This window comes from Lonchura striata, chromosome 27 (assembly GCF_050655825.1).
Source record: "Lonchura striata isolate lonStrDom1 chromosome 27, ASM5065582v1, whole genome shotgun sequence".
NCBI classification, from domain to species: Eukaryota; Metazoa; Chordata; class Aves; order Passeriformes; family Estrildidae; genus Lonchura; species Lonchura striata.
This window is the reverse complement of record NC_140729.1, coordinates 1635055-1648392: the sequence shown is the minus strand read 5'-3', so window position 1 is coordinate 1648392 and position 13338 is coordinate 1635055. Positions and strand designations below refer to the sequence as shown.

Genomic DNA, 13338 nt, shown 5'->3' with positions numbered 1-13338 from the left:
ACGGGCCGAGCCCGGGGCGGTGTCCCGGTAATTGCCGCTTGTCCCCGCGCCTCCGGCGAGCGTCACTAATTACCGCTCGCCCTCCCGGCCCCGTTAATTGTCCCGCCGCTCTCCGCCCGTCCCGTTCCCGCATCCCTCGGTTGTCACCCCGCTTTGGGGACACACCGCGATGCGCAAGGAGCGCGGTGTCCGAACCGAGGGACTCGGGGGACACCGGAGCCGGTGCGGGGCGGGTTCTGCCGGGGCCGTCGCACCGGGGAGCGCTCCCATCCCCGCCCCGGTGCTGACCGGCCCGGTGCCCCGCCCGGCCACCGGTACCGACCACGGGACACCCCGCTTCGTGCGGGATGCCCGTCCCGCAGCGATTCTGCACTGCCGGACTGCACACACCGGGACACACCGGGTCACACCCCCGGTCCCGGGAAACCGGCGCCGGTTCCGCTTCCCGCCGCGCGCCGAGCACGTGGCTCCTCCCCAGCCGGTTCCGGTGCCGCTGCCGCCCTGCCCCGGGCATTGCCGGGAACCGGCGGCAGTGCCGGTGACCCCGCTCCCCGCTCCCCGTCCCGCCGCTCCCGGTGCTCCCGGTGCCGCCCCCCACGCGCGGCCCAACGTGGTCGCGCCCCCCCGCCCCCCCCACCCCGCGGCAATGGTCCCGTCCGGGCCCCGCCCAATCCCCGCGCGCGCCGCCGGAAGCCCCGCCCCTTCTTTCCTCCCCCGCTCCCTCCCTTTTGCCGCCCCCCCTCCCGCTCACCCCCCCCCCCTCCAATGGCCTCGCGCCGCCGGCCCGGCCAATAGGAAAGCGCGCGCGCCGGCCCGGGGGGGCCCCGCCGGCCAATCAGCGCGGCGGGCGCGGGGCGCGCGCGCGCGCGCGGGGCCCCTCCCGGCGTATCCCTCCGCCGCCCGGTGCGCGCGCGCGCCGCCGCCTCCCCGCTCGCGCGCGGCCCCTTCTTTTTTTTTTTTTTTTCTTTTTCCCTTTTTTTTCTTTTTTTTTTTTTCCTTCCTTCTTCTCCACCCTCTTTTAATTTTTTTTTTTTTGTTTTTGTTTAAATCGAAAAGAATCTCTCCCGTCCAAACGCCCCGCAGCCGCACCGGGAACCGCTGCTGCTGCTGCCCCGCTCCGGCCTCCGCGGGGCAGGCCCCGGCTTTCCGCCCTTCCCCTCCCTCCCTCCCTCCCTCCCTCCCCTCCTCCGGCCCGCCCCGCTTCCCCCCCCCCTTCCCCTCCTCCTCCTCCTCCTCCTCCTCCTCCTCCCGCCGGCGCCGGAGCCGCCACGCCGCCGCCATGGAGCTCATCACCATCCTGGAGAAGACGGTCTCGCCGGGTGAGGCGCGGGCTGAGCGCTGAGGGCGGCGGGGCCGGGCGGGGCGGGGGCCGCGCAAGCCGCGGGGCGGCCGAGGCGGCGCCCGCAGCCGCGGGGAGGGCGTGGGCGGCGGGGGAAGCCGTGAGGCGGGCGGGAACCGGAGCGGCGGGGAGGCTCCCGGGCACGGTGAGGAGCGCGCCGGGAGCCCTGAGGGCGCGGGCGGTTGGGCCGCGGGTGACGCTGGTTTCCCCCCTCCGCAGACTGCTCGGAGCTCGAGGCGGCGCAGAAGTTCCTGGAGCAGGCGGCCATCGAGAACCTGGTGAGCGCTCGGGGCGGTCCCGGCGGCGGCGGAGCCGGCGGCGGCGGCGGCGGGGCCGGCGCTGCCCCGAGCGCTCCGCGGCCCCGCCCGGCTCGGCCCGGCCCGGCCCGGCCGCCATGGCCGCTGCCGCCCCTGCCCGCGCCCGGCGGCCGCGCGGGCCAATCACGGCGCGGCTTGCGGGCCCGGCGGCCAATCAGCGCGCGGCGCCGGGCCGGGGGGCGGGGCCGGTGCGGGAGCGGCCGCGGGCCATGTGCGGCCGCCGCGGCCATCGCGGCCCCGGGCGCCGCCCGGTCCTAAAGCCCGGCCGCCCGCGGGGACCCCCGGACGGCCCCAGCGGCCACCTCCAGCACCCGCGGCACCCCCGGACCGTCCTGGTGCCCGCCGCACCCCCGCCCAGCCCGACCTCCCGGTGCCGGCGTCCGCGGGACGCCCGGCCGGTTGTAGCGCCCGCTCCTCCGGGGCGCTCTCCCCGCTGTGCTGTCCGCGGGATCCCTGCCCAGCCCCGCTGGCCTGTGCTGCTGGCCGGTGCTGCTGCCTGTGGGACCCCCGCCCAGCCCTGCTGCCCAGTCTCAGTGTCCTCGGGAGCCCTGTGCGGTCCTGCTGCCCGGTGCACCGGGAGCCCCGCATCCCCCGGAGAGCCGGGCCCGGGCGGGATCGCAGCTCCGGGAGCTGGGGAGGGGCTCAGGGATGTGTGGTGGGGGAGGGAGGCTCGGCTGGGCAGGGGGAGTTGTACCCGCGCTGACCTTAAATCCGAGCAGGAAAAGAAGTCAGAAAAAAGCAACGGAAGGGGGAACAAAAAGCCCAAAAATCCCCGGGTGCGATGGCGGGGCCGGAGCGGGGGCTTGGGGCTGCTGCTGCTTCAGAAGGGATTTTGCTTAGTCAAGCTCTGGGGCTGCAGCTCTGGCTGCTCCCCGCAGGGATGGGGAGCACTGGGGGGTGCCGAGTCCCGGTGTCCCGGTGCTGTCCTTGTCACAGCCCCGTTGGCACCCCAAAAACCGGCACCGGTCACCCCCCAGCTCCTCCTCTGCTCCCCGGGCCTGCTGGGGAAGAAGCCACGGAGGTTCTGTGTTTGTGGTGCTGGTGGAAGGAGGGTGAGGATCCCTCGGGGTTGATGCTGGACCTCTCCGTTTGGAGGGGAAAATCCTCTGGGTTGGTGTTTTTGGGGGGCTCAGGACCACCCCAAGCTGTGCCTGGAGCTGCAGGGCTGAGCTCTGAGGGATTTTGGGGTGATGGGCAGGAGCTGCTCGTGGTCCTGATCTGCTGGTGTTGGGGAGAGCTGGGGAAATGTGGATTTTCCAAGGTTTCATTTCTCTTGTGGGAGAAGAAATCTGGATTTTCCAAAGTTTCTCCTCTCTTGTGGAAGAGGAAATGTGGATTTTCCAAGGTTTCATTTCTCCTTTCCTGTGGAAGAGGAAATGTGGATTTTCCAAGGTTTCATTTCTCTTGTGGGAGAAGAAACCTGGATTTTCCAAAGTTTCTCCTCTCTTGTGGAAGAGGAAATGTGGATTTTCCAAGGTTTCATTTCTCCTCTCCTGTGGAAAAGGAAATGTGGATTTTCCAGGGTTTCATTTCTCCTGTGGGAGAGGAAGTGTGGATTTTCCAGGGTTTCATTTCTCCTGTGGGAGAGGAAATGTGGATTTTCCAGGGTTTCATTTCTCCTGTGGGAGAGGAAGTGTGGATTTTCCAGGGTTTCATTTCTCCTGTGGGAGAGGAAATGTGGATTTTGCAGGGTTTCATTTCTCTCAGACTTGTGGGATTACTCCAAGCTTTCATTTTTACTTTGCTCCGTGAGAGGCAGAGCTTGGGCTGGCCCCGGGGATTTGTGTGGGGTGAGGAGGTGGAATGGGCCAGGGGGGATGGGGATGAAGCAGGAGGATGAGGATGGAGCTGAAGCAGGCAGATGAAGATGAGGATGAAGCGGGAGGGTGGGGATGAAGCATGAGGATGAGGATGAAGAAGAAGGGTGAGGATGAAGGTGGAAATTAAGCATGAGGATGAGGATGGAGCTGAAGCAGGCAGATGAGGATGAAGCAGGAGGATGAGGATGGAGCTGAAGCAGGCAGATGAGGATGAAGCACAAGGTTGGGGATGAAGCAGGAGGATGAGGATGGAGCTGAAGCAGGCAGATGAGGATGAAGCACAAGGTTGGGGATGAAGCAGGAGGATGAGGATGAAGCAGGAGAATGGGAATGGAGCTGAAGCAGGGGGATGAGGATGAGAATGAGGATGAAGCACAAGGATGGAGATGAAGCAGGAGGATGAAGATGGAGGATGAGAATGTGGGATGAAGCACGAGGATGAGGATGAAGCAGAAGGATGGGGATAAAGCAGGAGGATGGGGATGAAGCACAAGGATGGGGATGAAGCGGGAGGATGAACATGGGGCTGAAGCAGGAGGATGAGGATGTGGGATGAAGCAGGAGGAGGGGATGAAGCAGGAGGATGAGGATGAGGATGAAGCAGGATGATGATGATGAGGATGGGGATGAAGCAGGAGGATAAGGATGAAGCAGGAGGATGAGGATGAAGCAGGAGGATGAGGATGAGGATGAAGCAGGATGATGATGAGGATGGGGATGAAGCAGGATGATGATGATGATGAGGATGAAGCAGGAGGATGAGGATGAAGCAGGAGGATGAGGATGAGGATGAAGCAGGAGGATGAGGATGAAGCAGGAGGATGAGGATGAGGATGAAGCAGGATGATGATGATGATGAGGATGAAGCAGGAGGATGAGGATGAAGCAGGAGGATGAGGATGAAGCAGGATGATGATGATGATGAGGATGAAGCAGGAGGATGAGGATGAAGCAGGATGATGATGATGATGAGGATGAAGCAGGATGAGGATGAGGATGAAGCAGGAGGATGAGGATGAAGCAGGATGATGATGATGATGAGGATGAAGCAGGAGGATGAGGATGAGGATGAAGCAGGATGATGATGATGATGAGGATGAAGCAGGAGGATGAGGATGAAGCAGGAGGATGAGGATGATGAGGATGAAGCAGGAGGATGAGGATGAAGCAGGGTGAGGATGAAGCAGGAGGATGAGGATGAAGCAGGAGGATGATGATGAGGATGAAGCAGGAGGATGATGATGATGAGGATGAAGCAGGATGATGATGAGGATGAAGCAGGAGGATGAGGATGAAGCAGGAGGATGAGGATGAAGCAGGAGGATGATGATGATGAGGATGAAGCAGGAGGATGAGGATGGGGATGAAGCAGGATGATGATGATGATGAGGATGAAGCAGGAGGATGAGGATGAGGCAGGAGGATGAGGATGAAGCAGGGTGATGATGATGAGGGTGAGGATGAAGATGTGTCACTCAGGCCCATCCCCTGTGCTTTCCCAGCAGCTCTGGGAGCCTCTCCCAGTTCCGGGCTGGAGCCTCCTGCCCTTCCTCCTCCCCCTCCTCCTCCTCAGCCCCTAATCCAGCCCTTTTTAGCAAATTCATCCCAATTTACCCAATTTCTCCTTTTTTCCTGAGCTGTGCAGGTGGGAGCCAGCTCGGGCACGTCTGCCTTCCCTTCGTCCTCAAACCCAGGAGATTTCCTGGGACGCTGCTTTTTATTTTTACTGAATTTACCCCAAAAAACTTCCATGAAAAGAGAAATTTCCCTGCTAATTTATGGCTGAAAAACCCAAAGCTGCTTCTCCACCTGGGAATTTCAGGAATTTCCTTGTCTGGGGTGGCAGCAACACTTCTGGGCTGTCCTGTAATTCAGAAAAATCAGAATTTAAAATTTGGGTTTGAAATGGTTTAGTGGGGTTTGTTTGTAGAGTTTATCCTATCACATTAAATTTAAAATTAATTTCGCCCATCCCTTTACAATTTCTCACATTTTTTGACCTCAAATTCTGCAGTTTGATCTTGGAAAAGTTTGGGATGAAACAACTAAAATCAATTTTCTCTCAAGAGCTGGGCTTGGGCGTTGAAAACCTGGAGTTCAAAGCACTGGAGTTGTTCAACTTTTAAATGTTGGGTTAGTTTTAAAAATGGGATTTTGGTGCCCCAAAATTTTTGTAATTTAGGATTATTGAAGTTGTTTTTTTTTAAATACGTATTTTAATATTTTTTAAGAGATTTTACAATTGGCTTTATTGTAGAAAAGTGGAAGATTTTTAGGAAATCACATTTTTAGTTGGTGTAAAATATCCAAATATTTTCTAGGAAGGCTTTTCTGAGCAGGCAAGAAACTTCTGAGGAAGAACATTCAGGAAAACAATAAAACTTCAGGGAAGCCTCTGAAATGTGCAGGAATTTTTAAAAAGTTTGGAAGAGGAAAAGGTTTAAAAATTTAAGGTTTTAACAAAGGAAGTGGCAGCAATGCCAGGGGTTTTGTGTGCACTCAGGTGTTTTTTTGGGGGGGTTAATTATAATTTTGGGGGGTTAATCCTCATTTTGAGGAGTAGATCCTCATATTGAGGAGGTTAATCTTAATTTTGAGGGGTTAATCCTCATTTTGGGGGGTTAATCATAATTTTGAGGGAGATTAATCCTCATTTTGGGGAGGTTAATCCTCATTTTGAGGGGTTAATCATAATTTTGAGGGGGGTTAATCTTCATTTTGAACGTGTTAATCTTCATTTTTGGGAGGTTGATAATTTTGGGGGTTAATTATAATTTTGGGGGGATTAACTCTCATTTTGAGGGGTAAATCATCATTTTGAGTGGGTTATTCTTAATTTCGGGGGTTGATCCTCATTTTGGGGGGATTAACCCTCATTTTGAAATGCAAATCATCATTTGGAGTGGGTTATTCTTAATTTTCGGGGGGTTAATCCTCATTTTGGGGGGGATTAATCCTAATTTTGGTGGGATTAACCCTCATTTTGAGTGGTAAATAAATCCTCATCGTGCTCAGCAGAGCATCTGCAACATCACAAATCAGAATTTCCCCATTTTACCAATCCCGATTCAGGGTGTGGAATCACCGAAAACACCGAGCGGTCAATTCCTCCTTTAATTCCCACCTAAAAAATCCATTTTATTTATTTTTTTTTTTTAAATTCCCACCTAAAAAGTCGATTTTATTTTTTTTTTTAATTCCCACCTAAAAAATCCATTTTATTTTTTTTTTTTTTAATTCCCACCTAAAAAGTCGATTTTATTTTTTTTTTTAATTCCCACCTAAAAAATCCATTTTATTTTTTTTTTTTAATTCCCACCTAAAAAATCCATTTTATTTTTTTTTTTTAAATTCCCACCTAAAAAATCCATTTTATTTTTTTTTTTAAATTCCCACCTAAAAAATCCATTTTATTTTTTTTTTAATTCCCACCTAAAAAATCCATTTTATTTTTTTTTTTTTAATTCCCACCTAAAAATCCATTTTATTTTTTTTTTTTAATTCCCACCTAAAAAATCCATTTTATTTATTTTTTTTTTAAATTCCCACCTAAAAACTCGATTTTTTTTTTTTTTTTAATCCCCACCTAAAAAATCCATTTTATTTTTTGTTTTCCCCCCCTTCCCATAAACCCATTTCACCCAAGGAACTTTTCAAGCCAGGCAGGAGCGAGGAAGGCGACCACGCGCTCGGAAAAAAATCCCGGCAGATCTTAACCCTGAACCTCATCCTCACTGTGGTCTGGGGGGGCCGGGGAGGTTTTTGGGGTGCCGGGGCGCTGAAGTCGCTGTCTCCCCAGCCGACCTTCCTGGTGGAACTCTCCAAAGTTCTGGCCAACCCCGGGAACAGCCAGGTCGCGCGCGTGGCCGCCGGGCTGCAGATCAAGAACTCGCTGACCTCCAAGGATCCCGACATCAAGGCCCAGTACCAGCAGAGATGGCTCGCCATCGACGCCAACGCGCGCAGGGAGGTCAAGAACTTCGTAAGTCCCGCGGTTCCTCCTCCTTTTCTCCCCCTCTTTCTGCCTCGGGAGGAAGGTCAGCCCTGGTTTGCCACCTAAAAGGTCTTCTCCTGGTCGATGGAGCAGCTGGAGGTGCTCGGTTCTGGGATTTGGTTTCGTTTTGGGGTGGGATTTGGGCAAAGAGCTTCATCCAAAGGTTGGTTGAGTGTTGGAGCAGCTCCCCATGGAATGGTGGTGATCCCAAAGTTGCCCGTCTCTGGAGCAGCAGGAGATTCTCAGTTCTGGGCAAAGATCTTCCTCCAAAAGTTGGTTGAGTCCTAGAACACTTCCCCATGGAATGATGGAGATCCCAAAGTTGTCAGAGCTCTGAGAGTTTTGGGATGGATTTGTTGGGTTGGATTTTGGGCAAAGATCTTCCTCCAAAAGTTGGTTGAGTCCTAGAACACTTCCCCATGGAATGATGGAGATCCCAAAGTTGCCAGAGCTCTGAGAGTTTTGGGATGGATTTGTTGGGTTGGATTTTGGGCAAAGATCTTCCTCCAAAAGTTGGTTGAGTCCTAGAACACTTCCCCATGGAATGATGGAGATCCCAAAGTTGTCAGAGCTCTGAGAGTTTTGGAATGGATTTGTTGGGTTGGATTTTGGGCAAAGATCTTCCTTCAAAAGTTGGTTGAGTGCTGGAACTGGAATGGGTGTGATCCCAAAACTCTCAGAGCTCCAGGAGTTTTGGGATGGATTTATTGGGTTGGATTTTGGGCAAAGATCTTCATCCAAAGGTTGGTTGAGTGCTGGGACAGCTCCCCATGGAATGGGTGTGATCCCAAAACTCTCAGAACTCCAGGAATGTTTGGGTTAGATTTTGGGGTTTATTCCAGAGGGATTTTGGGCACTGGAACAGCTGCCCGTGGAATGGTTGTGATCCCAAAACTCTCAGAGCTCCGGGATTTTTGGGATGGATTTTGAGTTGCATTTTGGGGTTTCCCCCACTGGGTGTTTGAGCACTGGAACATCTCCCCATGGAATGATGGTGATGCCAAAGCTCTCAGAGCTCTGGGAATTTTGGGATGGATTTCTTGGGATGGATTTTGGGTGCTGGAACAGCTCCCCAAGGAGTGGTTGTGATCCCAAATCTCTCAGAACTCCAGGAGTTTTGGGATGGATTTGGGGGTTTTTCCCAGAGGGATTTTGGGCACTGGAACAGCTCCCCATGGAATGATGGTGATCCCAAAGCTCTCAGGGCTCCGGGATTTTTGGGATGGATTTGGGGGTTTGAGCACAGGGCCAGCTCCCCATGGAATGTTTGTGCTTCCAAAGCTCTCAGAGCTCTGGGATTTTTGGGATGGATTTTGGGGTTTCCAGCTCAGGGGGATCAGGCACAGGGCCAGCTCCCCATGGAATGATGATGATCCCAAATCTCTCAGAACTCCAGGAGTTTTGGGATGGATTTGGGGGTTTATTCCAGAGGGATTTTGGCACTGGAACATCTCCCCATGGAATGTTCGTGCTCCCAAATCTCTCAGAGCTCCAGGAGTTTTGGGATGGATTTGGGGGTTTATTCCAGAGGGATTTTGGCACTGGAACATCTCCCCATGGAATGTTCGTGCTCCCAAAGCTCTCGGGGCTCCGGGAACGTTGGCCGGCGCTGCCGGGGCTGCCGAGGGCGGATTTTGGGGTGTCCTGCAGGGATGGCAGCTGGGCCGGATGATCCCTGGGGGTCCCTTCCAGCTCCGGAGGTTTGGGGTTCCCGGGAGGCGCTTTGGAGGTGGGAGAGGATTGCTCGGGATGGGCTCCGAGGAAGAAGTTTTTGCAGGGAAGCTCCGGAAAGGCGGCGGGGATTTCCCAGAGCAGGAGCCCTGGAAGTGTCCCCGGGTGGGATCTGAGGTCCCTTCCCACCCAAACCTCTCCAGGGTTCCGGGACCTCCCCTGCAGCTGCGCTGGGCGTTGATTTTTCTGCAGGAAATGCTTTTTTTAAGGAAGATTTTTCTTCCCTTTTTGAAGAAGAACTTCCCCAAGTTCTCTCCAATCCCCACCAACATTTTTGAAACACTTCGAATCTGAACAATCCTCACGCAAGGAAGGTTTAAAAGTGGAAAATGAAGAAAAATTGCAGGTTCCAGATAGAAAATTAATAAAAATATGTGTTTTTTTTTTCCCCAAGGATGCTTTTTGCCCTGTTGGAGTTCAGAGCCTGCAGGGCTAGAAGTGGTGGCTCAGTGGTTTGTTGTTTTTGGTTTTTTATTTTTATTTTTTGGCTGATGGGAGCAAAAAGTGCTGCTGGGATTTGTGCAGTGCCCCGCGGCTGATTCAGCTTTGTAATTATTTTTTTTTCGTGTGGTGATAGAATCTCAATAATCCCAGAATTATTTGGGATTAATAATTAATTTAATTGCCATCCGTCCTCAATTTTCCTTCTCTCAGGGTGCTCCAAACCCAACCCAGCCTGGCCTTGGACATTCCAGGGATTCCAGGGATCAGAGGGATAAATTTGGGTGAGAGATGATGGAGCACCTTTGATCCTTTATTTCCCTGGAATTTTATTGGGTCCGGAGCTGTCCTTGGGCACTGAAATCGAACAAATTTGTTGCTGTTTTCAACATCCAAAATACAAAATTTAGGTGGAAACTTGGAATATGAAAGAGTGGAACTGGAATGATAAAATGAATCCTCATTTTTTTTTTTTTTAAAGAAAGTTTTTTTGGTGTATAACTGAAAATACTGGGAACATGCTAATTCCTTCCTTTGTTTTTTATAGAAAATATTATTGGTTATCAAAAAAAAGCATTTCAATCTATTTTTTTATAAAAAAGTAATTGGTGTATAACTGGGAATGCTAAAAAGAATTCATCCCCTGTCCCTCCATTTTTCAGAGGAAGTTACTGGTGTATAACTAAAAATGATGGAAAAATGCAAATCCTTCCCTCTGTTAAAAAAAAAAAATTATTGATGTATGACTGGGAAATGCTGAAAAAAATCCCTGTAATTTTTAAAATAAAATATTCTTCGTGTATAAGTAAAAATGATGGAAAAGTGCAAATGCTTCCCTCTGTTTTTTAAAGAAAATGTTATTATTGTGTAACAGGAAAAGCTGGAAAAATCCATCCCCATCTCTGTTTTTTAAGGGAAAAATTCCCAAACCCCACCAGCAAAAATCCTGATGGATCCCAGTGCCCGACAAAATTTTAATGCCGGAATTTTTTTGGCATTAAAAAAAAAATTTCCTTTTTGGGGTGAGCTCAACTGTGATTTGTCCAACTTTGACCTTTCCCTGCACCACGGGAAGGGAGAATTCCCGGGAATGCCGGCGGGCTCTGGCTCCCAGCAGCGTTTCTCCAGGAGAAGCCGAGCGAATTCCGGCCAAAGCCGAAGGGTTTGGGTCTCTCCGGGGGCGTTTTCCCAGCCTGGTCCTCCCTGGGGGCTGCTCCTCCAGATCCTTCAGATCCTTCATCTCCTCCAGATCCTCCAGCTCCTTCATCTCCTCCTGCTCCTTCATCTCCTCCAGCTCCTTCATCTCCTCCAGCTCCTTCATCTCCTCCAGCTCCTTCATCTCCTCCAGCTCCTTCTTCTCCTTCATCTCCTCCAACTCCTCCTCCTGCTCCTCCAGCTCCTCCTCCTCCTCCAGCTCCTTCATCTCCAGATCCTGCTCCTCCAGCTTCTCAAACTCCTTCATCTCCTCCAGCTCCTTCATCTCCTCCTGCTCCTCCAGCTCCTTCTTCTCCTTAATCTCCTCCAACTCCTCCTCCTGCTCCTTCAGCTCCTTCATCTCCTCCAGCTCCTTCATCTCCTGCAGCTCCTCAAGCTCCTTCATCTCCTCCTCCTCTTCCTCCTCCTCCTCCTCCAGCTCCTCCTCCTCTTCCAGCTCCTCCTCCTCCAGCTCCTCCCGCTCCTCCATCTCCTCCTCTCCCTCTTGCTCCTGCATCTCCTCCTCTTTCAGCTGCTCCAGCTCCTCCTCCTCCAGCTTCTCCAGCTCATCTTCCTCCTCCTCCTGCTCCTTCTCCTCCAGCTTTTTCTCTTCCTTCTCCTTCAGCTTATCCTCTTCCTCTTTCAGCTGCTTCAGCTCCTCCAGCTCCAGCTCCTCAAGGTCCTCCTCCTCCTCCAGTTCCTCCTCCCGCTCCTCCATCTCCTTCTCCTCCTCCAGTTCCTCCTTCTCCATCTCCTTCATCTCCTCCTCCTCCTCCTCCTGCTCCTCGTCCTCCTCCGGCTCCTCCAGCTCCTCCTGCTCTGCCCAGGTGCTGCAGACGCTGGGCACGGAGACGTACCGGCCCAGCTCGGCGTCGCAGTGCGTGGCCGGCATCGCCTGCGCCGAGATCCCCATGAACCAGTGGCCGGAGCTGATCCCGCAGCTGGTGGCCAACGTCACCAACCAGCACAGCACCGAGCACATGAAGGAGTCCACGCTCGAGGCCATCGGTTACATCTGCCAGGACATTGTGAGTGCCCGGGGTGTGGGACGGGAAGGGTTCCCCGGGGATCGGATCAGCCGGCGCGGGGCGGAGGTGGCAGCGGGGTTGGGTGGAGTTGGGTTGGTTGGGTTCTTTGGGTTGGGTTTTGGGTTGGGTTGGTTGGGTTCTTTGGGTTGGGTTTTGGGTTGGGTTGGTTGGGTTCTTTGGGTTTTGGGTTGGGTTGGTTGGGTTGGTTGGGTTCTTTGCGTTGGGTTTTGGGTTGAGTTTGTTGGGTTCTTTGGGTTGGGTTTTGGGTTGGGTTGGTTGGGTTCTTTGGGTTGGGTTTTGGGTTGGGTTGGTTGGGTTCTTTGGGTTGGGTGGAGTTGGGTTTGTTGGGTTCTTTGGGTTGGGTTTGTTGGGTTCTTTGGGTTGGGTTTTGGATTGGGTTGGTTGGGTTCTTTGGGTTGGGTTTTGGGTTGGGTTTGTTGGGTTCTTTGGGTTGGGTTTTGGGTTTGTTGGGTTCTCTGGCTTGGGTGGAGTTGGATTCTTTGGGTTGGGTTTTGGGTTGGGTTTGGTGCATTCTTTCAGTTGGGTTTTGGGTTGGATTGGTTCTTGGGTTGGAGTTTTTTGGATTTTTTGGGTTGGGTTTAGGGTTGGGTTTGTTGCATTCCTTGGGTTGGATTGGAGTTTTTTGGGTATTTTGGGTTGGATTGGTTTGGATATTTTGGGTTGGGTTTAGGGTTGGGTTTGTTGGGTTGGATGGGTTCTTGACTTGAGGTTTGGGGTTTTTGGGTTGGATTGGTTCTTGGCTTGAGGTTATTTGGGTTTGTTGGGTTGGATTTTGGGTTGGGTTTATTGGGTTCTATGGTTTGGGTTGGAGTTTTTTGGACTTTTTGGGTTGGGTTTGGATTTTTTGGGTTGAAGTTTTTTGGATTTCTTGGCTTGGATTCTTTGGGTTGGATTTTTTTGGAATTTTTGGGTTGGGTTTAGGTTTGGGTTTGTTGGAGTTTTTTGGATTTTTTGGCTTGGATTTTGGATTGGAGTTTTTTGGGTCTTCGGGTTGAAATCTTTGGGTTCATCATTTTGGGTTGAAGTTGTGGATTTTTTGGTTTTGTTGGGTTTTTTGGGTTGGAGTTTGTTGAGTTTTTTGATCCTGGAGGGTTTCCCCAACCTTAAGGAATTCCAGATTTCCAAGAGATTTTTATGGCTCTGGAGAAAATTCCCCAATTTCCAGGAGATTTTTTTTTTTGGTGGATTTTTTGGCTGAATTTTCTCATTTCAATATTTATATTTAAAAGCATTTCCTCACCTTGCTGCACTCCAGGCTCTGCAATTTTTTTGTTCCGTGCCTGAAAAAAAAAAAAAAGGAAAAATTTACAACTCCCGAGTCTGCCCAATCCATAAATTATTTGGAAATCAACATTTTTTAAAAATCTTTTAATGAACAAAGTCAAATCGTGGATTTGTTGGTTCGTGTTTGATCCACTGGGATTTATTTGGCATTTTCCACTGGAATTTCTGG

General features: G+C 52.2%; 1 protein-coding gene across 2 annotated transcripts in view; it reads left to right on the top strand.

Moving 5' to 3' along the window:
• The first annotated feature begins 1250 nt into the window (after positions 1 to 1250).
• KPNB1 (karyopherin subunit beta 1) overlaps positions 1251 to 13338 on the top strand; it is a 38387-nt gene continuing 26299 nt past the window's right edge. For both annotated transcript variants that reach the window (XM_077788346.2, XM_077788345.2), the window contains exons 1-4: positions 1251 to 1319; positions 1559 to 1617; positions 7276 to 7458; positions 11664 to 11864. In XM_077788346.2, the coding sequence (XP_077644472.1) occupies positions 1280 to 1319; positions 1559 to 1617; positions 7276 to 7458; positions 11664 to 11864 (483 nt within the window). In that variant the 5' untranslated portion in view covers positions 1251 to 1279. The remainder of the gene's footprint in view (positions 1320 to 1558; positions 1618 to 7275; positions 7459 to 11663; positions 11865 to 13338) is intronic.